The sequence below is a fragment of the Amblyomma mixtum genome, chromosome 5 (genome assembly GCF_055824585.1).
Source record: "Amblyomma mixtum isolate Tamu chromosome 5, ASM5582458v1, whole genome shotgun sequence".
Lineage (NCBI taxonomy): Eukaryota > Metazoa > Arthropoda > Arachnida > Ixodida > Ixodidae > Amblyomma > Amblyomma mixtum.
Window position 1 is genome coordinate 36,477,788 of NC_143016.1, and position 25,522 is coordinate 36,503,309.

The 25,522-nt window shown below is 46.2% G+C and overlaps 1 protein-coding gene and 1 long non-coding RNA gene across 2 annotated transcripts in view; both read right to left on the reverse strand.

Moving 5' to 3' along the window:
* Nucleotides 1–704: 704 nt before the first annotated feature.
* LOC149341775 (uncharacterized) lies at nucleotides 705–5,982 on the reverse strand. Its single transcript, XR_016282962.1, has 2 exons — nucleotides 5,068–5,982; nucleotides 705–3,317 (listed from the first exon to the last, which is right to left on the reverse strand). It is a non-coding gene; the product is annotated as an uncharacterized LOC149341775 (long non-coding RNA).
* A 2,096-nt stretch (nucleotides 5,983–8,078) lies between these two features.
* The window catches only part of Rs1 (Dead-box helicase Rs1), a 29,656-nt gene continuing 12,212 nt past the window's right edge, over nucleotides 8,079–25,522 (reverse strand). Inside the window, exons 10-18 of the mRNA XM_089543961.1 lie at nucleotides 24,130–24,271; nucleotides 22,673–22,908; nucleotides 22,087–22,169; nucleotides 21,298–21,392; nucleotides 19,343–19,546; nucleotides 14,860–14,930; nucleotides 11,735–11,864; nucleotides 10,048–10,138; nucleotides 8,079–8,292 (exon numbers count right to left, since the gene is read on the reverse strand). Coding sequence (XP_089400087.1) covers nucleotides 8,196–8,292; nucleotides 10,048–10,138; nucleotides 11,735–11,864; nucleotides 14,860–14,930; nucleotides 19,343–19,546; nucleotides 21,298–21,392; nucleotides 22,087–22,169; nucleotides 22,673–22,908; nucleotides 24,130–24,271 — 1,149 coding nt within the window. The 3' untranslated portion in view covers nucleotides 8,079–8,195. The remainder of the gene's footprint in view (nucleotides 8,293–10,047; nucleotides 10,139–11,734; nucleotides 11,865–14,859; nucleotides 14,931–19,342; nucleotides 19,547–21,297; nucleotides 21,393–22,086; nucleotides 22,170–22,672; nucleotides 22,909–24,129; nucleotides 24,272–25,522) is intronic.

The following is a 25,522-nucleotide window of genomic DNA, read 5'->3' on the forward strand; positions in this document are numbered from 1 at the left end:
ATAACAAGGTTTCAGAAAACACTGTAAAAGAAGTTCTGTCTTAAAATTTAGAATGCAAATTTGCTTTTAAAAATGCGGAAATCTTGAAATTTTTCCTCTTTCCAGAGCTTCTATTATGAACCAAAATGGCGCAATCCGCGGTTTATATTTTGCGGGACGATAGCGTATCTCAGTACCTGACTATATGTGAAAACAAACTTTTTCGGCAAATAACGGTTCCTGAACAATTATTTCTAAAAAAATGCCCAGATTAAGACGACTTCTTACACTTTGGTTTGGTTTAGTTTGGTTTATGGGGTTTAACGTCCCAAAGCGACTAAGGCTATGAGAGACGACGTAGTGGAGGGCTCCGGAAATTTCGACCACCTGGGGTTCTTTAACGTAAACTGACATCGCACAGTACACGGGCCTCGAATTTCTCCTCCAAAGAAATTCAGCCGCCGCGACCGGGATCGAACCCGCGTCTTTCGGGCCAGCAGCCGAGCACCATAGCCACTGAGCCACCGCGGCGGCCTCTTACACTTTAGAGCACAATTGCAGACCAATTGTATTATTCTTCAAAAGAAGGCTTCTAAACTTATACAGTGATGGGAATGGCCAAAACCATTTTGTAGCAGGCCTTGTAGCAGGAAAATATTCGCTTTGTAGCAAGCGTCACTTGTTTTGTAGCAAGAGCCGGCATTTCCGAAAAAAAAAGCTTAGAAGACAAATTTATAGTTTATTTGTAACAGCATACATCAATGCAATGCAATACAGAAACACACAAAGTGTATATTGACTAGCACTGGTAATCATTACCATGGTAATTGTACCGCAAGACAAAGAAACATTGTCTTCACCAGCAACAAAGAACTGAGACCGAAGTACTCAAAATATTAAAATAAATTATGAGTGTAAACAGGAGCAGCCACTGAACTAAACCTGCTTTCGAGAAAAAAAGGAACTGACCATCTTGGATTGCAGTAAGCATGTATGACAACCCTTCGCACAAGAATCAAGAGAAATGAAAGGGAATTAGGCATGTGCTTTAAAAATACTGATATCAGATGGACAGGCCTATGTTCCTTTCTTTGAGCCCTTATTAAAGGCAGCCAGATGAGAGACACTATCATTCATTTTTTCCCTAGCTTGGCTCAATATTGCCTGGCCACTCGCAATGTCACTGAAGTTCTTCAGCTTCATGCCCCGCTCAATCAGCAATTCAGCATTTCTGAACATGTGCTGCGCTTCATCTACCTTCTGTTTCGCTTGTGCTTTAGACAAGCTGGCACTTGCTAGCACTGGATCCGCACCTGCACGTGGCCTTTTCGACTTCTCTTGTTCGCAGGCAATGCGCTCTGCATACCGTTTCGATGCGCCTCGAACGGCCCTAATGACATTTGGACAAATTGAAAGCTGGCATGGGTCACTGTTGTACCTTCTGGCAAATGACATAATCTGGCGAATACCATTCACGCTTGCCAGACAAAGGTTCGACCTCTCATTCAAAACCCTTGTATTCTGGCTGAAGCCTCGCTCAACATCAGCGTTCCCATGCGGAAGCGAAAGAAGGGCCTTGACAAGCTTAGTCAAAAGCGGATATTTTCTCTCACCTTGAGCGCCCTTGATGATAAATATATTATGCCAGTATTTGTCAAGTGGCCCATCAGTGCCCACATTCAGCGCTTCAGAGCTTAAGAGTGTCACCTCATCAAGGAGAGATGAAACTTGGCTAGGTTGTATCACTTGAGGCGCACATTTTGCAAGATATCTGAACGATTCTGCTGAAGACTCCTGGGAGTGGGTGTTTGGGTGCAAGCACCTGAGGTGCTGAAGTGTCAAATTCTGAAGAGGAAGCCTTGTCAGAAGGTACTTTGAGCACGCTATGTAAAATGACCTAGCTCCTAGTCGAAATTCAGCTTTCTCTGAAGCAGACCAAGATTTCATAGCTTCCTCAGTATCTGCCCCAACTACTATGCTTTCCTTCCAATTCTGCGAACTTTCGACATCAATGGAAGCGAGCTCATGTCCCTGTTTCAACATGAACACCTGAGGCCTCAGAAATCTGCCCAAAATTTTCTTCAACATCATCACCATTTCATCATAAAGAACATGCAGCAAAGGTTCACTCTTTTGAAACAGCGTCAGAAATCCCACAACTAGGTCACCTGCATTCTTCACAAACAGAGCCTTTGCGTAGAAACTTTTGTCATTCAGGTTTCTGTTTAGTCTCGCCCTCATGCTACCTGCAGCACGCACTGGTTTCTGGGAGTCTAGGATGCTCTTTAGGGCAGAAAACTGCTCGACTAGTCTTTCCACGGCTGGTACAAGAGACAACCAGCGACAGTTGACATGACGCAAAAACACAGTTTCAGGCAATCCAAGAGCCTCTTGTTTTTCTTGGAGCTGGGCACTTTGCACCGAAGATGTCTTGAAAAAGTAATACACGTCACTGACTACAGTTTCAACTTCACTACCAAATGAATCAAGAGCACATGAAAACGCGTTGTGCACCTTGTGCAGCGAGCACTCTCCGATTTCCATTAAGGGGCCGTTTTCCTGGGTCAATTTTTTCTTTAAACACTTCATTACATTTGGACCATCACTGAAAAATGAAAAAAACCCTGCTCGAGGAATATTTTCAGTGGCTTCATTTACACATTTCAAAAGGATATCAGCCGTTGCCCTCCCCAAACGAAACGACTGCAGGTGCTCGACCACTACTCCTTTTTCAGCACCAGAAAAGTAGCGCACGAGAACATCAAACTGCTGGCACCGCTGTTCTGGCAGTGGTGTTTCATCTACACTGATACTGTAAAACACACCAGGACGATTCAGTTCCTCATGCACAAGTCCCTTGAAATAAGGCCCAAGCCCATCTGACACAACGTAAGACACTTTTTTCCTACTACAGGAGAAGTCTTTAGCCACCTTTGAGTCGGAAAACATCAAGCGATGAAGGGGTGTAGCCGTATCCGCCCATGAGTATGGGAGACCTTTTATCGTCAATGCCAAAACAAAAAGTGCTTCGCTAGCTGTGACACGGTCTGCATGGGTCATCGTGCCTGTCGATGAAAAATCCAACGATGCTTGAACAGCAGCTGGCCTCTTCAGCCTCCCGTCAGGGCCCCGAAGCTTGCTGGTCAGCTCCAAGTGCTTTTTACTCTGTGAATGCCGTTTCACTGCTGTGACACCATGCTGTGAGCAGTTGATTGTCTGGTTACAAATAATGCAATAAGCATTTTCTTCCCTTTTTCCTGGTCTGCACCACACCTCGAAGCAATCTCCATTGCAGTCGACATCTTTCAATATGCCAGAGTTAAATTTGCTGTTGCGTCCTGCAAACGATAAATAATAATGTTAGTTTGATGAAATAAAAAGCTGTTATGCAAGCAATATGATCCTGTAAATTAGAGAATAATTGTAGAGTGCTTAAACATATTCTAAAAAAAAAAATAAAGACCCAGGAAACACTACGGTTCTTTTCCCACAACAGTCATGGTTAACAATTATACACTTCATTCAAACGTGGCAGTACAAGTTATAGAAACACGTTCCTCGATACAGAACTGAATATTAAAAATTAACTTTAACAAAATTTCAATGGAGGCAAAATTCCAGAGGGCCGTGCGATGTCAGTGCACGTTAAAGATACCTAGGTGGTCGAAATTTCCAGAGCCCTTCACTGCAGCGTCCTTAGGTTGTAGCTGTTGCACTAATAGCTGCAAAAGTAGCTTTTTCAGGGCTTTCAGAGCACCTGAGCTGCACATACCGGCAATCTTTCCTGCACTAATTTGATGAATAAACGTTAATTTGGATAAACGTTAATTTGAACACGTAAAAACAAAAGAGCAGTTTGTTATAAATCCAGAATAAGCAAAGTGCCAAAAATTTGCAGCTCACTAATTGCAAAGTATTGAAGGCTTCTGTCTAGATGTTTGGCAGAGCAAGCTCCATTCTAAAAACCGGACACGTGTAATTATAAAAGCAGTACCACTTTCGCCGACAAAGAGCGCACCTGCTTTGAGCGCGCGATCGCGCTATCATGCAGTCCTCGACCGCCGAGGAAGGGTGGAGGCTTTCTCCCACGTATCCCTTACCCGCCCGTTAATTGCTGCCCTGAAAAACGACCTTGTTTCCCCTTACTTTTTGAAAGCTTCCGCCGTAAATTCGCGAAGCCTGCCAAGCTTCGACAACAGACAGGGCCGTCAGCGCAGCGCCAAAATCGTACGAACGTAGCGGGCGCGCCAGAAGACGCTTGTTGCTTCATCGTATAGCCGGAAGGCTGCAAAATACCGCGTTCCGTGGAACTTTCTTTCATTTTCGCCTCGGAAGTTTTTTTAATTACGGCAGCAACACGAGCACGAAGGCCAGAAGGCCCACCAACTCCGTGAGAAATGTACGGCGTCATATACGTCCGCGGTATACACTTTATTTCAGAAGCCGCTACATAAAACTCCTTAGCATGAGTTCAGTGCTCATATCCATATAACACTTTCAGCTCAAGCTGCAAAGGCACCGCTTTAAGGACGTCTTTCAATCAGCCAAGTGATGTCAGGAAAACGCATTCCGTAGGCTCCGCAGCCGGACAATCCGAAACTACCAAGCGCCCTCGCATGCCGAGTGAATAAAGGAGCGCGTGAATGGCCCGGTCGCCGGCGAGTTTTATGCATTTCGTGCCGCAAGATTGTTATGGGCAGCCCGGACGTCACTGTAGCTTTATTTCAACCACGGAATTCGTAGAACTGCGGATGGCAATATGAAATTACTGAGCGACGTTACACGGCTGCCCAGCACGCCACGTGCTCCAGGGCTTTCGAAGCTGATACTAGCGTAAGACGAACGCCACAAAACTACAAGTACTCTTTCATAAAAAGTAAACAAACCGGGAATTAACAGCACCCTCTCTTGCAGGCTCAAACTACCGCGGTTCTGCAACGTGCATCCACCGCCATTCGCTCAATTTGCTACTGTTAAGTCATGTTCAGTTTCTAAATTTGAACCCCGCCACACTGACTCATCAGCTCTTATGTCCAGAAAGACTCATTTGAATAAACTAAAAGGCGCAAAAAACGAGAAAAAGCTTACCTTTCAGTTTCGAGAGCGCCATCGTGACGCCGCCACGACGCCGCTGAAACCGCTGAAACCACGCAGTCGAGGCGAACGAGCGGCGGGAAAGTGCAAGAGCGCGCACCGACGCGCCAAGGCCTAGCCACGGCCCACTCCACCAACTACTCGCCTCCGGTGCCGGCCCACCGGAAACGCTCGGAGCTCGGACGCGGTGGAAAGCGTGACGCGTTCACGACACCCTCACTCAGTCACACTCTCCCATCAGAGACGAAGTAGACGGAGCACCATGCGGAGCACTCCAGACGAAGACTGAGAACTGGATCGTATTGGATTTTACCGGCTACTCTCAGACTTCAATGGCGGACAACAGTCGCAAGCATAGTTCCCTCACAGGGCAGTACCTGACGTTGGCGACGGCTCGTTTTGGCGCAGCTTTGGCGCAATTTTGCAAAAAGGCCCCTTTTTGGAGCAGCATGTAGCAGCTTTATCGAAATGGCGCAGATTGGCGCAATTGGCGCAGCATTCCCATCACTGCTTATATTGAGGCTTGTTTTTACTGACATGAATTGTTTCAGCCAAGTGTCAAGAAATTGGCGCGTCTCCTTTCAGGTGGAATGACCCAGCGGTTAAGCGATGCGCTACAGCCCTGCGATGGTAGGTGCTGCCACCTGTGGGGGTTGTGAAGCGAGATCCAGGTTGCTCTTGCCTGTCGCGTCGCCGGACAGACAGTGGTGAAATCGTAGAGGAAGGGGTCTTCTAGTGCTAACGCACTAAAAATGAAGGTAAAAGCTAGGGGTTGCTCACCCATCCATCAACCTACATCCTTCAGTGGAAACTTTTGTGCGAACTGGTTGTTGCCTTTCACGCCGAGCGGCCCTGCGCAACCACTACAGCTAACGGAGACCTGCGGCGGCGTAACGCCTGGCTCGCATGGAGCGTTTTTCGCACGCGGCACGCTGCCGCGTGGCAAAGGTGCCCCATGCGAGCCAGGCTTGACATCGTACGATCACCCGCCAGCTCGACGCCTTTTTCTCTCGCTCTTATCTCGTCCCGACAAGCAAATTAACACCCTTTACGTGGACGCAGCAGGGATTAATTCACAAGTCAGGGTTGTCATTGCTGACTAAGCATCCACCCAACCAAGTCTCAGTCACCTGGTTCCCCGGTCACCTGGAACTACCAGGAGGAAACGAAGCCGCCCACAGGCATACCCGAGCTCTTCTATACCGGGCGTCTTCCCCTGATGACCACGAAGGGTGCCGCGACCTGATAGGTTTAGCAGTGTATGCTGACAATCTTGCGCCATACAGAACAGCCAGAAAGGAGTACCCAACACCACACAAATCCCTCAAGTTAGAAGAGAACACCATTAGGAGACTACAAACCAACACATACCCAACACCAGCTAAATTACACCAGTGGTACCCTACACTATACTCTCCGCAGTGTCCACATTGAGGAGCGGTAGCTAACCTCTACCATATGGTGTGGGCATGCCAATATAATCCCTCTGTTGACCCCATTCCCAACCCCTCGGAGGAGCAGTGGGAGGCTATTCTGCTCAGCGATGATCCTGACCGTCAGCACTGGCTGGTGGGGAGGGCCAGCGCAGCAGCAACAGCCAGTGGACTACCGGACTAGGCGGCCCACCCACATGTTCTGAGAATATTGAAGAAATAAAGATGTTTGTAATCAATCAATCATTCCGCAGCGCAGCCGTTACTAACTCCACGAGCAAGTAGGAAAACCTTTCTGTATGCAGTAGGCTACGCACGTCCAGCGCCGATATCCACTGTAACGCGTGTTCCGACGCTGCGTCATTTGAAAAACTGCTGAAGCTTCAAGCCAACAAGCAAGTGCACACCGCGACTTTTCGCCCACCGGGGGCAACGCACGGCACGTGACAAGTGACGCAACGTTCCGGACATGTAAAATCTGCGAGGCGCGCAGGCACGCTCGATGGTGCGTGCCTTCGTCGCGCACACAAGAGCGCTTCCGCGCACCTTCGCGTGCAGAAAGACCTTCTTGCGAGGAAGCGTTATTTTAGTGCGAAAGCACTATTTGACGGGCAAACGCCAGCCAAGAAAATTGTGCGGAGCTTGACCTTGAGGGCGACCCGCATGACCGGAGCTGGTTACTTACTGGCCATGCTGGTAGATGGCACCATGGGACCTATGTCGCTTATGTCGCCAGTGCGCGCATTGCGTAATGATGGCAGCTCACGCGCCGTTATCGCCTCATTCAGTATGTGCCACCAGGACTGCGCGTGCGCTTCCTGGGCCTTCGCACCTTGTGCTGGCTTCGCCCACTACAAGACTCCGAAAACGCTGTTGTTGACGCAAGCGCCGCTCTGGTGGCGGCACAGCTGCAAGGACTCTTGCTGAAATCATTTCGATAGCAGCGTAAACACATGCTTTCGCATATTTACTCGGTTGAACTATGTTATAATTAGACCACTTTTCTTTCTTCCTTGCTTGTGTGGAGAAAGCTCGCTGAGAAAGTTCAACTGACCGACGCCGGAAGTTTTTCGCCACGGCGAATTGTTTTCTATGGAAGTCTATGGAAGATCAACGCATGTTCGCCGCCCCGGTGGCTCAGTGGTTATGGCACCCGCCTGCTTGCCTGGTAGATGCGGGTTCAATCCCAGCCGCGGCGGTCAAATTTCGATGGCGGCAAAATCTAAAGGCCTGTGTACTGTGCGATGTCAGTGCACGTTAATGAACCCCAGGTGTGCCGAAATTTCCGGAGACCTTCACTACGGCGTCCCTCATAGCCAGAGTCGCTTTGGGACGTTAAACCCCCATAATCCAATGTTCTCCCATTGTTCGGCTTATCGGAGAATTCGTCTTAACTGAGTTTGTCTCAATGAGGGTCTCCTGTACAACTGTTCCCGATGCCACCATGCAGGTAAGACAATCAAGCTGGCAGCACAGGAAATAAGTATATTTGCTGGACAGCATCTCCTGAGCAAATGTGAGGTGCCCCCCATGTCCACATTGCCTTTCCTCTGTGGATATAAATGAACTCTATCACGACAGATCTTCCTTTTAATTTCGATTCATTCAAATATTATGAATGCTTGTCGCTGAAAAGTTCATATGTTATTCACAAATATATGACAAGAGTGAACTACATTCCCAGTGTAATTATTTTCTCCGATATCGACTCTTCGACTTGAATTTCTTCACCGGACCTTTGCTCTTCTTGACCAGACCCATCTCCACTTTCTCCTTGTAAGTAGGCCTTGAAAAAAACAGAAAAAATATTTTAACACCTCAACTGTCAAAATAGAACATATACGTAATACACCTCATCATTCAGGCCTCCCAATGGTGACCAAGACAGTGACCACATTTTTGTAATACTACCGCACTTGCAACTGCTGTAGTGAGTAGCTCAAACAAAGGCTAGGGATTTGTAGCATCCTTGCGATTTGCAGCACAGGTCAGTTGGCCTTATATACAGTAGCTTGCGCCAGCACTCGTGTAACAGGCCCTTTAAGGCGACCTTAAGACAGTTTTGAAGACCATCGGTAAATGTATTCAACGCACAGAATGAACGCTTTTGAGCATTCACATTGACTGTGAGTCATTGGAGTGGAGCTGGCAATGAGTTAATAATTCAAGAAATCATAATATTTCAAATTTGTGGACTGATTTGCCACCACGTAGTGACGGTTTTTGGAACTATTTTTACTGGACGAAGAGCATTTATATACCAGCTCCTTTACCCGTGCGCCAAGGTGCGGACCGCAAACATTCACGTGTTTGTAGATGCGCATCAAGAAAAGCCATTTCTCTCGTTCACCAAAGTGGAATGGTTTTTCTTGATAAACACCTAAAAAAACGTGAATGTATGTGGTCTGCACCTTGTCACATGGGTAAAGGATTTAAAACTACTGTCTCGAGAGTGTACATCACAAGTACCAGTGAAGTCACGGTGAGCAAAAGGCTACCACACACAGCCAGACACTGCCATTCACAGCCTCAATATAACAGGCACACTTCCGGTAGCTGCAAGGGTCATCTGCTGGTGTAGATGCGTGAACCCCTTGGGAATGCGGGAGGTCAATTCCTTTGCGCATGCTTCCAGAGTCATTCACAGACTTTCCACTCAAGGTGAATATGCCTGTCTGCGTTGCCAGCTGGAAAACCAGGAACTGGCGAAGCATCAAACTCAGGCATGTTATTCAAGACATGGTGAGCAAGCTGCCTGGAATGCATCAGACTGTCAGCGTCCGATAATCGCCAGAAGTAGGCAAACTGGGCACCAACAAGTGACATATTCACGGGCGACGTGTACTTCCAACCTTCATTATTTTTTTTCTGGCATGTCGAAGTGTATGGGTTGAGGAGGGCGAAAAGGAGCATCAATTTGAAGCTAGCTGAAAAATTCTTGCAGTGGGGTGAGAAGTGATGGAACACCGTATTTACTCAGGTAATGAACCCTTCCCCCAATTTTGTCATTAAAATTTACTTTCCTTCTAACCTTGCGTAAAAAACATGCACCTGACCTTCAGAGCCAGTTCATTATGTTCACTGTATATCATCGCAATTAGCCGGCACCGTCGACTATCACAAAATCACAGGATCACAGCATGATATAGCACACACCTCTTGAAGCGAACATGCTAACACCAGCAACACGAACACGGGTGACCCAGGGACAAAATTTAACTGCACAATTTTGTTATTGATGGATGTATGGATGCATCGACTGACAGAGAGCTGGGCTGGCGGGCGAGCGGGCAGATGTACGACATATAAAATTTCGACCCTTACAAAAAAATGTCGAAACTTTGTTTTCCCGGCATAATGAACCCTCCCCCCAAATTGATGTAAACTTTTCTGGAAAAAAACTCGGGTTCATTATGCGAGTAAATAGGGTGTCTATCACTAGCCCGCTTTTCTTAACCTCAGTAAATACTGTTCCATGGTCCTTTAATTAAGGCAACTCCTACCCTACCGGAGCCAAAGGTTTGTTTGTGAAGCAACATACCCATAGCGGAATTTCTTGACGGCCTTCTGACTGGTGTCCACAAGCTCAGCATCAAAGCTCTTGCGCTTCTTGCCACCCTTCTTGCCTTTAGCTGCAAGAAAAGCAGGTCACATTGAGATATTACGGCAGAAACAAGCACCACGCTAATTAAATAGGTAAAAAAATTGTGGAAAATAATACTGCAAACAGATGTCTGGTCAATATGGTGAGCTTTAAACACAAATAACTGTCTCCAGTCTTCACAAAAAGACTGTGAAGAGACATACCATATTTGTTTGAGTCTAGGCCAATAGTCATTTCAAAAACTAGAAATATGAAACTCTTAGGTCAGCTTAGACTCGAGGATTTTGTCGTTATTTATAAAATATGATGACAAGACACAGAAACAAAACAAAAAAGCAGCACGCAGGTGGCGCCTAACTGATGTCCTGTCCCCAGCTGATGCCGATAAGAGCACGCACAAGCACTGGCTGCCATTTTGACCTCATTTTCTCTTCGTGTGGTGGCATGGACATGTTCCGTGGCAGTGCAAGTTTTTCACACGCGGTTTTTCACCAACATCATGGCACTAAGCAGACAATGTCATTGTAGTGCTGCCTTCAAGTGAAAAGTTGTGCTCGCTGCAAAGCAGCCTTTAAACCTGCAAACTGGTTGAGACTTCGACATGGATGAAAAGAATGTTCCTCGTTGGAGGGGGTAGCGTGATTAACTTTTTGCTTTCACCACAATGAGGAGGGTCTTCCCAGGCCTGAAGTGGAATCAGCATTCGCAAAGTTCGTGAAATCATGGAGATCAGTGGCACTTTTAGTGACCACAGAAGTGCTACAGGCCAAAGCGAAAGAGTTGCCCTTGTGGCAGCGTTTTTTTTTTTTTTTTTTTGCGTCTTCCCAAGCCTGAAGTGGAATCAGCATTCGCAAAGTTCGTGAAATCATGGAGATCAGTGGCACTTTTAGTGACCACAGAAGTGCTACAGGCCAAAGCGAGAGAGTTGCCCTTGTGGCAGCGTTTTTTTTTTTTTTTTGCGTCTTCCCAGGCCTGAAGTGGAATCAGCATTCGCAAAGTTCGTGAAATCATGGAGATCAGTGGCACTTTTAGTGACCACAGAAGTGCTACAGGCCAAAGCGAGAGAGTTGCCCTTGTGGCAGCGTTTTTTTGTTTTTTTTTTTGCGTCTTCCCAGGCCTGAAGTGGAATCAGCATTCGCAAAGTTCGTGAAATCATGGAGATCAGTGGCACTTTTAGTGACCACAGAAGTGCTACAGGCCAAAGCGAGAGAGTTGCCCTTGTGGCAGCATTTTTTTTTTTGCAATCTCTCCCATCTTGCTCTTTCTCTTTCAGCGCCCGTTCCGCAAAGCGCTAGCCAACTATACTTTTGTACATTAAGGGGGTTGTCCCAAGTTATCTCAAAAGCACAATTATGTGTGACCATATACCTATGTACTTTCTCTAGACAGAGCTAGCTATATTTGAAACACACCTCAAAATTGCATCAGGTGACAAAGATATCCACTAATTACAACTACCAAAGGAAGCTGGGTGCTGCTGTTTCCGAGGTGCACATGAAAAAGAAAAGCAGCGACAGGGCCCCAGAATACTACTACGCAGCTCCAAAGGGAGCCACAGCTATGCCTGCCTGAAATGAATAACCTTGGACTGTGACCTGAACACACAAAACCACATCAAACTCACGTGCGTTCATCTTCTTCGCACCATCATCATCACTGATGGCCCGTATGCGCTTGGGCTTCTTGGCCCGCTTGGCCATGCGAGCCTGGTACTGTGCCGTCTTCTCCAACTCCCTAGAGACACGGTCTTCAGCCTAAGCAGGGCAGGGGAGGCATGAGGGAGTAAGAAGAAAATAAAGATTAAGAGCCCTGCTCGGTACAAGGATTGATGCTAGCCAATTTTTAGTACAGCTACCTTTTGAATAAGATAACATTTATAGCAATTTCTTTACAGATACTGAAAAATTGCACGCTGTTTCTGTGTGGTTCTGAGAGTTAAGAGAACAATAATTTTGTATGCCCTAACTCTTACCTCCACTAGTCAGCATTATCATCAATAAGAATGTGCTCTTATATGGAAGTTTAAAATGCTACAGACCGATGCTTCATTAAATGCAATCAATTGTTTATTTATTTATTCGCAATACCTCAAAGACCGTAGGGGTGCGTGGGTTCTACATGAGCTGTCACACTGGTATCTGAGCTGTCAAACTGGTATGTCACACTGGTATCTATCAGCAGAAGCTAGCAACAGAAAAGCATGCTCCCAATTAAGTTATGTCATGTCTGGCTCCACTGCTCCAGCTGAAACAATGCCATGTGCACACTACAGTCGACCACAATTATATCGAAATCGGTAAGATAGAATTATCCTTTACATCAAGAATTTCTAACCACTGTAAAGTTACAATGTGAATGTATAGGAAAATGTGTGGCTACATCGTACAAAAATTAGCAGTCATATCGGATAAATCGAACTTTGGGCAACACTGGTTGACTCAAGAAGCTGGCTTTCCCTCAGCACATCCCTGGAGGTTAGCTTTCCCGCAGCATAGATGACCTGGATTTCCATGACATAGGCAGCGAGCGCACACAGAACATGCGTTTTCAGCGCGTTGCGCCAGCTGTGCCCACGTTGTCACGCCAATGAACACCGCATGAAAATTGCCATCGGCAATAGACCAATTTCACCATGGAGGAAATAAAGATGGATTTCACAAAGCCTACTGCGCATGTGCGCGTTTACCGGAGGTAGCCAACCATCATCTTGGTTGTAGTCCACCGTGGCATCGTTTGCAAGACAGCCCACTTTACTCTGCACCTTGATTGACACTATACTCGACTGCGGTAGATTTCTGCTGTTTAGTTTATTGTGTTGAGCTGAAGGAAACAAAGGCGCCACTACACAGTCTCGAGGGGTGCAATGCTAATCGCAGCAGAAGCAGCGCTCAGAGGGTGGTCAGTGGCTGCACGAACTGGAGTGACCGTGGCAGCAGTGCTGCACTTGTTACTCAAACCTTGTTTTTGAAAATGTTGAAGGTGACGATAACAACACGCTTGACCATCACTTTCGTTCATTTTGCCAGCAAAACAATTCAATGGATAGCGATGCACACGTTTTAACGTCTCCAGACAGTGCTTACTTTTCTTGCAAAGGAAAAGGACTGCTTTTGTTCTCAACAGAACAGACTTCCGCGGTGGCTGTGGTTGGCTGCAGCGCTATAAAGAGTGTCATGAAATCGTTGGCAGGGCAATCACTGGTGAAAGCCGTACTGTGGTCATTGACGCTGTGAACAAGTGGATTGAGGAAACTTGGGGCAACATTACAGCAAGGTACCAACACCGTGATACTTCCAATGGAGATGAAACTCTGTTATTTTGGCAGACGCTTCTGAACAAGACATTAGCGTTTTGTGAAGACAACACCCACGATGGAAAAATAAGCACAGCTAGAATATCAGTGTTGCTCGCCACCAACATGGATGGATCGACAAACCTTTGACCACTCATGATCAGAAATAGTAAGTCTTTGCAATGTTTGCAGAACGCGCTTTCGGTTCCAGTGACCAACACGTACAAGCGAACAGCGTGGACGGCTGGCAAACTTTTTGCCAAGTGGCTGAAGTCTTGGAAAGACGACTTGGTACTCCAAAATCGCAACGACTGTCTTCTCGTTGACAACTGCTCTGCCCACTGCTGGGCTGCTAATTTCAGCAACACTGAGCTTCCGCTTCCAGCCCCCGAACGCTATGTCGGTGCTTAAACCTTTGGACCACAGAAAATATCCGTGCAGTGAAGGCTGGTTCTAAGAAATGTCCAACTGAAAGGCTCCAACAGAACCTGAGGACTGGAAGAGACCTAAAAATCAACCACGCAGGCACTCTATATGTCTATGCTGAGTGGGTCGTGGAATGACGGACAGACGGAGCAAATACTTTGTCGGGTGAGCTTGACGAAGCTATTGCTGGTCTTAATAATTTGTGGAACCAGCTGTCTAAATTTCCTGGTGCTATTTGTGATGAAGCAGCTGCAGGCAACTTTGTTTCCGTGGGAGACGACGACGTTAAGGCCGCAGGGGACCTTGCGGATGAAGACATCACTGCCGACATAGCGGATAACCTGGACACCGCTGATACGAACTGTGACGAGGACTTGAGAAAACCTGTGCCCACATGCTTCAATGTACTCCAAGCGCTCAGCATGGATCGTTGCTACTGCACGTTGATAGAAGGCTGTGATCTCACCTGTTCAGAGTCCATTAATAACACCGAAAAATGTGTTTTCTCCAAGGTAATGAAGATAAAGAAACTAAAAAATTCATGACCATTTTGCATGGTAATCTGTGCGCAGTAAGTGGCTGCCACAGAAGTAAATTTTTTCTATCTAAATGCATTTGTATGTTGTTCAATCTACCGCTACTATTATATCGAATTACGCGTTATGTCGATCTCGTCGGCGGCTTTTTTAGAGTTCACTACATGTGGGCTCGACTGTATGACATATGCAAAACAGATGGTTAACTCATGTGCTCCCGCCTTTAGTAATACTGGCACCACCTTCAAGAAACATAAGCAAAATGATGGTTATGCTTCTCTAACACAGCAGGCTTTGTGAAATTTGTGCAGCCACCAACATAAGAGCACAAAATGTCCCTTTCATGTTCCAGAAAATCAAAGGTCAAGCTTTCAGGGGGCTTTGTGGAGACATTAAAAATGAGCAGCAATGTTTGGTTTCTGCACTTGGTACCATGTCGGAAATTGAGTAGCAATGTTTGGTTTCCGCATTTAGTACCATGTTGGAAATGCTCACATTTTGCGCACGTGGTGGTATCTTCATCCTCTTCAGTGTGTGCTTGCTGTGCTTGCCAAGCTTCAGTTGCACTGAAATGAGATGTACATAACTTACATGTCTGCACACAGCATTTTCCAAGCATGTACAGTAAGGAAATAAGATCTGTAAATTTCTTGTCTTTCGTCATCTGTGCAAAACGATGTAAAATCAACCTGCGTATCAACAGAAGTTAAGAAGAATGAAAAAAAATGTTTGTTTTCACAAGAACTGCACAACCATGAAAAGAGATGGGAATGTGTAAACCATGCTCTTAGACTGAAGTATACTTACTTTAACATGTAACCAATTGGGTCAAGATGGTAGTGAAAGATAAGTGCACAGAGAGGCACGTCGAAACCAAACTTCCAGAAGGAGTGGTAACAGTGCAGTAAAAACACACATAAAACTTACGCACTTCAGTGCAGAAGCACGGCTTATTGTTTATGCAAAAATGCAGACACCTTGCAGAGCCTAGCACAAATAGGAAAACCTAACTTAAGTCATACTTGCTTACAGAAATCGGAGGACAAATTGAAGTTGGCCTGCATTGAGATTACAGCGTTACAATCACTCTGAATCAAAACTGCGCTTTCTTAAGGTAGAAGAGACCAAGAAATAAAATACAGGTGCTGCCACCACTGGCCGTTTTCGCAAGCAAACCATGCCTTTTCAGGCGCAGATCCCAGAGGCTAGGCAACACTGCTGTTAACTACCACTAGTCCTTTTCAATGCAGATGTCACAGGTATGAACAGATTGGCAGAAAAGATTTTAAATGCAATTTTCTCAGTAATAAATGCAGCTTTTGCTGCCAGACAACTATTACATACACAAAAAGAACAAAAATTAGATGGTCTGAGTTGCCCTCAGCATCTCAAGGCGCACCACTGAGAGAAGCAGTGACATTCTTGCAACACTGACAAAACTTCAACTCATTGCAAGCAGTACTGATGGCAAGCAAGCCGAAGACAGCTCGGGCCATACAGCTGGAGAAAGAGTGAGCACACTAGGAGTGCTGCACCTGTCCGCCCCAAAATAGGGCCTAACGACGCCATTTGGTCTGGGTTTAAAACTGCCTCTGAGGCTGGACTAGTAGCTGTGAGGTGGCCTCAGCAGCAAGCAGAAATAATGGACTTCTGTGCTGTGCTCTTGAGTGAATAAAACCTTTCACGTGTGCCTTTCCTTTATGGAATACCTTAGGTCTCAACCTTTTTCAGGTAAGTGAAAATATTTAAGCTATTTTTGATTAGTCCATACTGCTGCAAGTATTCATCATGACTGATGTAATAGTAGGGATGATTTCATTGCTGATGACATACAGTAGTAATGTAGTATACAATCGCACCTGCTGGATTTAAACTTGAATATTTAGAATCATAAGTCAAGCATCTGAAATATCCCATTAAAAATCTCATGTATAAAAGATATATGAGTGCTGTGTACCTTTACAAAACTCTAATTTTACGGAACATTTGAAGCATCAAAAGTCATACCCATGCAATCTGCACTTTCCCTCAGAGCTTAGTTGAGAATCGCAGTCCTGAAAAATGTCTACAGGCCCTGTAAAGTTGTTGACAGCACTTCTGGGGCAAAAAAAAAACAACTTCTTGCTCTTTAACAAAGCACTTTCCATCACTTGGATGGAAAGGTGCGATGAGTCTGAACAAAGAACTCTACATATGGTTGTTCCAATCCACCAGGTCAATTTGACTGCACCTATCCATGACCTTGTGCTTCAAGAGCAATCATGTAACATTCCACTGCTGCATTTCAAAGAACTAGCAAAGTGAACTCTTGCAATTTTTTGGCAAGTGCTCTTCTGTCCATGCTAAGAAATCTGCCCCAAACTGTGATTACTATGTGTCATATAACCTAATGCCTGCAGTCTTAAAAGTTCTACCTTCTGTGCCCTCGGCTTTTGTTCACCCTTTTTTATTTTCGGTACTCAAGGAGCCCCAGCTATGTTCATGGTAGATGACTACTGGATTTGTACCTTGCCTTCAATGTTTGTAAAATCTTGATCATGCAGGTGGGCACCTATGGCAGAAGATACCGTATATACTCACGTAATGAACCCACTCACATAATGAACCCCCCCCCCCCCCCCCCCCTACTTTTCGCCTCGAAAAATGAGATTTTTTTTTTCTCATGTAAAAGCTGCGTGCCGATCTTCAGGGCCATATTGGAGCATGCTCACATTATCTCGGCACGATTGGCCGGACGATAACAAAGTCGACAGTTCGCGACGTGATGCAGCCAGTTTCTTTTAATGAGAGATGCACCGGCGGGGTAGCTCAGTATTCTGGAACCCTTCACAACGGCTCTTCTTCCCTTCGCTCACAGCGCAGCTCAGGTGACCTCCTAGTGAGAGTGGCAATTGCCACATCTTTCCTTTGCCATAACTGCATGATTATTATTGTCTAATGCGAGAGAAACGCCGGAGACATGAGCGCAGGTGACGCGGAAACGAAACTTGGAGACCGCGCGCTTTTGCAGAGGATGATGATGATCTTAAATTGGTTGCTTAGCGCCATCTGTCAAACGCAAAACAAAACCTTGCTCATAGCGCCGTTTGTGCGCAGCAACAGCAAAACAAAGTAAAGACAACGCATTTGGACGTCAGCCACCCGCCATATTGCTGGAGCTGCGTGTGAGTGCTCTGTGTGCTTTGACTTGTGCGTTGTGGTAATGGGTCGTTACGCCAGCTACACGGCGGGTTTCAAGGTAAAAGTTGTGGAGCATGCCTTGGAGTACGGCAACCGAGCGGCCGGGCGACTCTTCAATGTCGACCCGGTGCGTGTGCGCTACTGGTGTAAACAAGAGGACGAACTGAGGGCTACCGGAAAAGATCGGCGCGCATTTCGAGGGCCCAAACAAGGGAAGTTCCCTCACGTGGAGGAAGAAGTGCTGAACTACGTGAAGAGGCTGCGCAACGAAGGATGAGCTGTCTCTCACAAGCTCATTCAGAACCACGCGCGGGCCACTGCAAGGAGTCACGGCATTTCTGTTCTCGAATTTAAAGCCAGCAGTGGTTGGTTGGTTGGTTGGTTTTGTGGGGTTTAACGTCCCAAAGCGACTAAGGCTATGAGAGACGCCGTAGTGAAGGGCTCCGGAAATTTCGACCACCTGGGGTTCTTTAACGTGCACTGACATCGCACAGTACACGGGCCTCTAGAATTTCTCCTCCAAAGAAATTCTAGCCGCCGCGGCCGGGATCGAACCCGTGTCTTTTGGGTCAGCAGCCGAGCACCATAGCCACTGAGCCACCACGGCGGCCCAGCAGTGGTTGGACAACTCGTTTTATGCATCAGAACGGGCTATGCCTGAGAAGGCATACGACACTATGTCAGCGGCTGCCGGCGGACTGTGAGGACAAAGTGCACGACTTTCATCGCTTTGTGATACGTATCCGGGAGGAGAAGTAGTTCCTGCTCTCACATATTGGGAATGCCGACCAAACGGCGATAAACTTTGATATGCCGCGGAACAGCACTGTGGACCTGAAAGGAGCAAAAAGCGTGCACGTGAGGACAACGGGCGCCAAGACACAGCGGTGCACCGTAATGCTCGCTGTAACGGCGGATGGCAGAAAACTGCCGCCGTTCGTTATATTTAAGAGGAAAACTTTTCGAAAAGGCACCTTTCCGGCTGGGATTCATATTCGTGCCCAAGAGAAAGGGTGGATGTCGGCACAATTGATGGTCGACTGCCTCAAGACAGTCTGGGGACGGCGACCAGGGGCCCTTCTTCTGCCGTCGCTCCTTGTCTTAGATAGTTTTCGTGGCCACCTAGACAAAGACGTCTGCCGCCAAATGAGCGAGCTGTGAACAGACATCGCCGTAATTCCAGGTGGCCTAACCTCAGTGCTGCACCCACTTGACGTCTCTGTCAACAAACCATTTAAGGACAACGTGCAGCGGCTGTACACTGAGTGGATGGCAGCGGGCAACCACGACCTGACATCGACTGGCAAGATACAAAGGCCAACCATCGACATGCTTTGCCGATGGATTTTGGAAGCGTGGAATTTAATTACCCCCGAGGTGATCGTCCGCAGCTTCAAGAAAACTGGAATCTCAAACTTCTTGGACGGCACAGAAGATGACGCGTTGTGGGACAATGACGACGACGACGACGAAGTTGCGAGCGATGCGAGCGAAAGCCTAGACTCTGAGAGCGAGGCCGAATGATAATGCGAGACCGAGCCGAGCAGTGTGTGAAATCAATTTTTTTATTCACATCGCATCCGTGGTTTTTCTATAGAGGTAAGGCTGCGATTGCATTTTTTATCGATGTTGTGATATGAAATTTAATCGCCCGAAAAATTTCGGAAAAAAACTTTTCCCACATAATGAACCCCCCCCCCCCCCCCCCAACTTGAAGTCAATTTTTCGGGAAAAAAAGTGGGTTCATTACGCGAGTAAATACGGTAATACCTGTCATGCAAAAGGTGAAGCTGCCCACCTTGTTCTCGGAACTTTTCCTTGGGTGTCTGGAACCAGGTACGCTGTGGCTCCTTGGCAGCTGCTTTCTTATTGACCAGGTCCGTTGCTTTGTCAACCTCCTTCTCAATAATGCCCAGCTCCTTCTCGGCCTTCTCTTCCTCCAGAATGGTCTCCAACTCTTGCTCCAGGCCGGCTATTTTCTCCCGGAAGTGTGCCACTACATCTGCACACCAACCGGAAACAAGACGTTTGCAGTTAGTACTTAACACCGACAATCTAGATACTATAAAGAACAGTCTTGCAAGGTACGTCAGATGAAAGGAGAGCCATGTCAAATTTGCAACACCCCCATCATAGTCAACCTGTTCTGTGGCTTCCAAAAATTGCACAATTTAGTATGCACAGTACGCCCTGTGGCATAGGCGACTTTCAGACCTCCCTAATCAAAGATGTTATTGATTTAACTGCTCCAATGGTGACTTGTATTTTTAATCTCTGCCCAGAATCCGAGGCAGGCTGCAAAAGTTACAACTTGCTTTCAAGAAGGGTAACCAAAATGACCTAGCGAACTGTGGGCCAATAATTTTACACCCAGTTTTTTTCAAAGGCCTTGAAAAACAAGACTCTGCATATTTGTATCCCGTTTTATCGAAAAATGTAATGCTATAGTGAGTTTGCAGAATGGTTTCAAGAAAAACTCATGTGAGTGCACCATGTAAAAATTATGGCTAGCAAATATTCCAGCACAGCCTTCCTACCCTTCTGAATGCTTAAATGTTTAACATCCATATCCTGAGCATTTCCTCCGCACGAAATTCCAGTTATGCAAGGTTACCGTCAGAAAGCTGCTGATACTGTAGGGCTCAGGAGCTCATCAGGCTTGTTCAAGCTTTTTTTCTTGACACCCACTGCTCCGTGGAGTCAAAAATAAACACTGATTTGAATTTATTTAGCAACATTCAAGTAACTGCTCCAACTGCTTCAGACATGCACAACTAAAGTAAATGAACTGCCCATGCTATCCAGCACTTGTAGCATCTAAATAAAATAAGATGCCGCTTCATAACAACACACATGTCAATCTCAAAAATAGGCGACAGCGACATCACCTCACCAGCGGAAAGGGCCACACTAAAGGCAGGGAAAAGCAGGTCCGTAAATTTCTGCCGCAGAAAATATGAAACTTTGCGGACTGAGAACAAAAAATCTGCAGCATTACGCAGGAAGCCTCCCACACGTTGGCACATGCAGTCCTCGGTGCTGCAGCAGCAGCCGCCGCTCCACAGCTTTTTGGCTCACTGCTTCGTGTTTCGTGCTGCACAGCCTTGTGGCCATCTGCCCATTCTTCCCCCCTTACATATTCCTCAAGGCTGTTTCACTACCTTCGCTTTCACAAAGGCCCGCGCCACATTTTTCCCCCGTTCAGCGAAACTCTTTCTAGCCAGTGCCTCCTGCATTCTTTGCCGCGATGGGCAGGGTCATCGAAAAGGTGGCTTTTCCTCAGACCTCATGAGCCTGGCAGGTGAGAGTGGATTGGAGCAAAGTTCACCATGTGAGCCATCATCGCCAGCACACTCAGCAAAGTGCCGATAGTGGCGCAATAGCAACTTTGCGTGCAGCCAAGATAGCCAGAAGAGCCACAACTGGCTTGTGAATGCCGACGCCGTAAAAACGAGGAAAGAGCTAAGAAGAGCTGCTCTAAACACTTAATGTGATCACTGCCTTTACATGTAGCCCAGTTCAGAGTGTGCAATTAAGCGGTGCACCAATAAATCTCAAGCAATGTACCCTGGATGCAAAACATTAAATTTCTTCGCTAGGATCACGTTCCATTAACTTATGCACATCTATAAGCCCTACATTCACCGTTTGTAAACAAGGTACCAAAGGTTTCAAGAAATTACTGCGGTACCGAAGGGCACAATTTTAAAGGGCTGCTCCAAATAAAAGAAAACCGTGCCAAAAAAGCCTCACCAGGTGGCAGGATACGTTGCTTCACAGGTGTCCTGGCCTGCTTGACAATCTCCTTGAGGAGCTTCCTCTCCTGCTCGCCAACCATCGAGACTGACCTGCAGGCAACAGAGGTGCTTGTTCTAGCCATGGCAAGGGATAAAAACCTACTTCTCTTTGACAAAGACTGCTCTTCTTTCCAGAAAAACAACTGGCTGTGAAAAGTACACACTAAAGGCTGTACATACTGCTTCCAATGCCTGTGACTAAACTAGCAATTACGCATTGTATAAGAACAGCAGGTTGGGTTAGCGATGTCTCCTTCATCCATGTGCGCTGAATTTTTGCTTTCCACATTGCATAATGCTTTCTTACTCCTTCAGTCGAAAGCAGGTGCATAAATCGTGGAAAAAAATTATTGCACACTCAACACTAGCTCAGCACTGACTCCAAAGAGGCTCTGCATCAACAATCTACCATACGTGGCTACTAAAAAATCTGGCATTCAAAGCACAATAGTAAGCCTATGCTAAAATATGGGCCCTCTCTTTGAAATTTTCATATGTCCTGGGCATGCACATTGAAATTAAGACGTGCACAGCAGAGGCAAAAAATAATAATGTTACAGAAAATATATCCCACTTTCTGACTGCATGCCTAGGCTGCCAACAAAGATTAAGATTGTTATGGTTTACCTAGTCCACAAGCTTTTGTAGCCAGCAGCGCATGACATAAATTCACTATTTGCACTATTACCCGTGAAGGTCACAATGTGGTTCACAACTAAATAGGAGAAGGAACAGCATCACATACCGTCCACTCTTTCCAGCACGAGCTGTACGGCCCACACGGTGCACGTAGTGCTGAACAGTATGAGGCAATGTGAAGTTTATTACCTGCATTAAAAACACACACCAGGCATAAGTTGACTGTAAAAAAATTATACTACTCTGACAAGCACAACACTGCAGCAGACTGCTTCTACTCTCTAAACGCTTAACATTTGACCAGAATAAAAAAAAGAACCGAGTCAAAACCAACAATACTTAGCCACAGTGAGCAAAGCTCATGCAGGTATACTACTGCACTCCACATAACCTGCAACACTTCTGCAGTAAATTAACGGAGGTTTCCGCTGTGTAGTAAACCAATGCGCACTAACAGAGAGCGCAAAACAAGCACAACTATTCAGGGTACTCTGTTCTCTTCATCTGCAGCTGAGTGCACAACATTCGAGCACCACTGGGCTTGCACAACTTTGTAAACTGAACTCCTCCCACATCTTGTGCACTGCGGGTCACATTGAGCGCAATAGTAGATGTAATTCCAGCACTGAAAACCCTTCAAAAATAGGACCTCCTCACTTGTTGCACTCCGTAAGCCTGAAAGGTGCACATACCGTTTTTACATCTTTGATGTCGAGGCCACGTGCAACCAAGTCAGTGGTGACAAGCACATCGACCTCCATCTCCTTGAACCGGTGCAGGGCTTCGAGGCGCTGTGACTGGTTCAGGTTGCCATGCAACTCATCCACTCGAGCACCCAGTAGGCCCAGAAGAATGCGCAGCCGGTGGGCGAGTTTCTTTGTTTGCACGAACACAATGGTGTGGTCGTGGAATGTCCGCAACACAAGTGCTGAAAGAATAATGAAGAGGGGGCAGATAAAGGTTTACTCCTATAGTTGAAGCCATTTATACAGAAAAAGCTCTTTAGTAGTTTCAACTTCGAGGAACGAGAAAAGATGTTTGAATCTACCCAGCAGCTTTTTATTTTTAAAATCAGCAGCTTGTAATTCTAGAATCACATGGTAAGGGATAGAGACTATGGCGCTTAGTGCACCTTGGCTTGCTGCTGTTTAGTCAATGCGTAACGTAAGTTTGAAGGCACTGACTTTTAGTTTGCTTCACTTTTTATTTCAGATTCCCCTAGTAAACTCTGCATACCATGCCTTTCAGTGTATGCTATTCTAATGAACTGCATCTTTTTTTTTTTCTATCACATTTCAAGTACTATGACGCTTAGTGCACCTTGGCTTGCTGCTGTTTAGTCAATGCGTAACGTAAGTTTGAAGGCACTGACTTTTAGTTTGCTTCACTTTTTATTTCAGATTCCCCTAGTAAACTCTGCATACCATGCCTTTCAGTGTATGCTATTCTAATGAACTGCATCTTTTTTTTTTCTATCACATTTCAAGTCACTAACTATTCGCTTCGGCTTAAAACTATTTGCTTCGCTTTGAAACTATTCAAACAAAATAACAATTCGCTTCGTATTCACTTCGAACTGAAAATTCACCATTCGCACATGCGTACTTCTTGATTATATATAGCAAAATCTAGATGATAAAATCAAGGTTAATACGGATTTCGGGATGATATGAATTAATAAAGTTCCCTGGCCAGAGGGCATTGTGTTTTACAATGTGCAGAATTTCAGGCGATCTGGACACTCCACGCCACTACGAATGATACGAACATACCAGCCACGACTACACGCAGTCCCACCCCGTGTCAACGCCGCAGCGGTGGCGCAAAATACATTATCGTGGTCATCAGTCGTGCCGTAAACGGATATCCCTGAATGTGTTCCCCATGCTTCCACACGTGGATTTGGTTTTCTTGGTATGAGAGGTCCTTTTATTTCGTGGCCCTGTGGGGGTTAGTATCACCGGGATTCTACTGTACCTCACTTCAGCATACTTTCATACATCAAATTACTGACACTATACAAAACTACCTGCAATACATTATGAATTCAATGTATCTAGATTTGGTACTGCTTGGGATCTCGCCAAGACAATGTGCACACAATTGCAAGTCTAGCTTGAACGCATATTCACAGACAACTACTACTCACCAGCAAGGATTGCCTCCCGATCTCCCTCCCTTTGAGGTCGGATCCGAATGAACTCTTGCCTAAGGTTGAGTGCCACGTCGGTGTTATTGTTTAGGAACAGCTTGACTGGCTTCTGGAGCGACACAGCAGCCAGGTCTTTCACCTGCATTCCCAGCTTTAGCTGACTCGGCCACAGGCATTTCTTGACACAAAACTTTCTAAAATTTAAGGTTGCTAGTAGGTAAGACACATCATTCACTACAAGCAGCTGATACACACATTTCTGACAATAATGTCTCTTTATGCATTGCATCAAATATCAGCTGAGATGCACATTAATGACAATTATTTCTCTTTTTGCATTGAATCAAATTATCAAACGGAACACCGTGATCTACAAACAGCACTCTCAGCAATGTTACTCATTTGGCTCACTGACAGTACCATTATCAAAAAAGTTATCACAACTCTGTTCATTAGCATTTAAAGTAAATAGTTTAAACAGTAGTGCTGGACTAGTAGTGTTTGCTACTGTGATTTCAGAGATACTTCTGTAGACGCAGCTTCTGAGCAACTCTTGCCTTGTTTATAAAGGCCGCAGGTTCTTCCAAAGGCATGAGTGGTTGGTTGTTCATGAAGAGGTACTTCGGGTTTTCTGTGAGCACAGCCCAATAGTACCACATACAGTCGCCCACCAATTTTTCGGACTCGGCGGGACCCGAAAAATGGTCTGAATAATCGAACAGTCCGAAAAATCCGTGAACATGAAAAAAAATGAACTTTTCTGCGAAAAACTGGTTTTCAAAATTGCAAAAATTGCCGCTCCCCATGTTCCACCTACAAGCGATAATATTAGACTCTATCCGAGTCATAGCCGTGCTGTCTTCATGTCCACACCCTACATCATACCAGATAGTGGGATGCGACCGTGGTCATGCCGCGAATGAATGCACTCGCTACGCGAAGCAAGAACGGTCAGTTTGCATGGGGCAGTGACGTTCGTGAAGACCGAGAGGTCACCCATGGGTAACCCACGGGAAGACGCGGGCGGAGGCGAGCGCCTCCGAATGCAGTCCCCCCCTCCCCCCGTCTACCGCGTTTGCTGCCCCGCACCGCGGACTGCACTGTCAAGCCGCGGACGCTGCAGCTGTTCCGCTCCGTTTTCAATGCGATCGTGCACCCTTTGTAGGCCATCTCGACGGCAATGGAGAGCATCTCATTATCTCTAATGGCAACCAGTCCGATAGTGCCCCGCCGAAGCCGAGCCGATTCAGTTTAAATCCAAGATGGCGCCTTTCACGGGGGCGGCAAATGGGCTGGTAGTGGCAGCGATGCCCACTTACGTCTATATTAGGCCGAAATAACAAACTTTCGGTTGAAAAGTGATCACCACAACATTGTTGGCATCTATTTA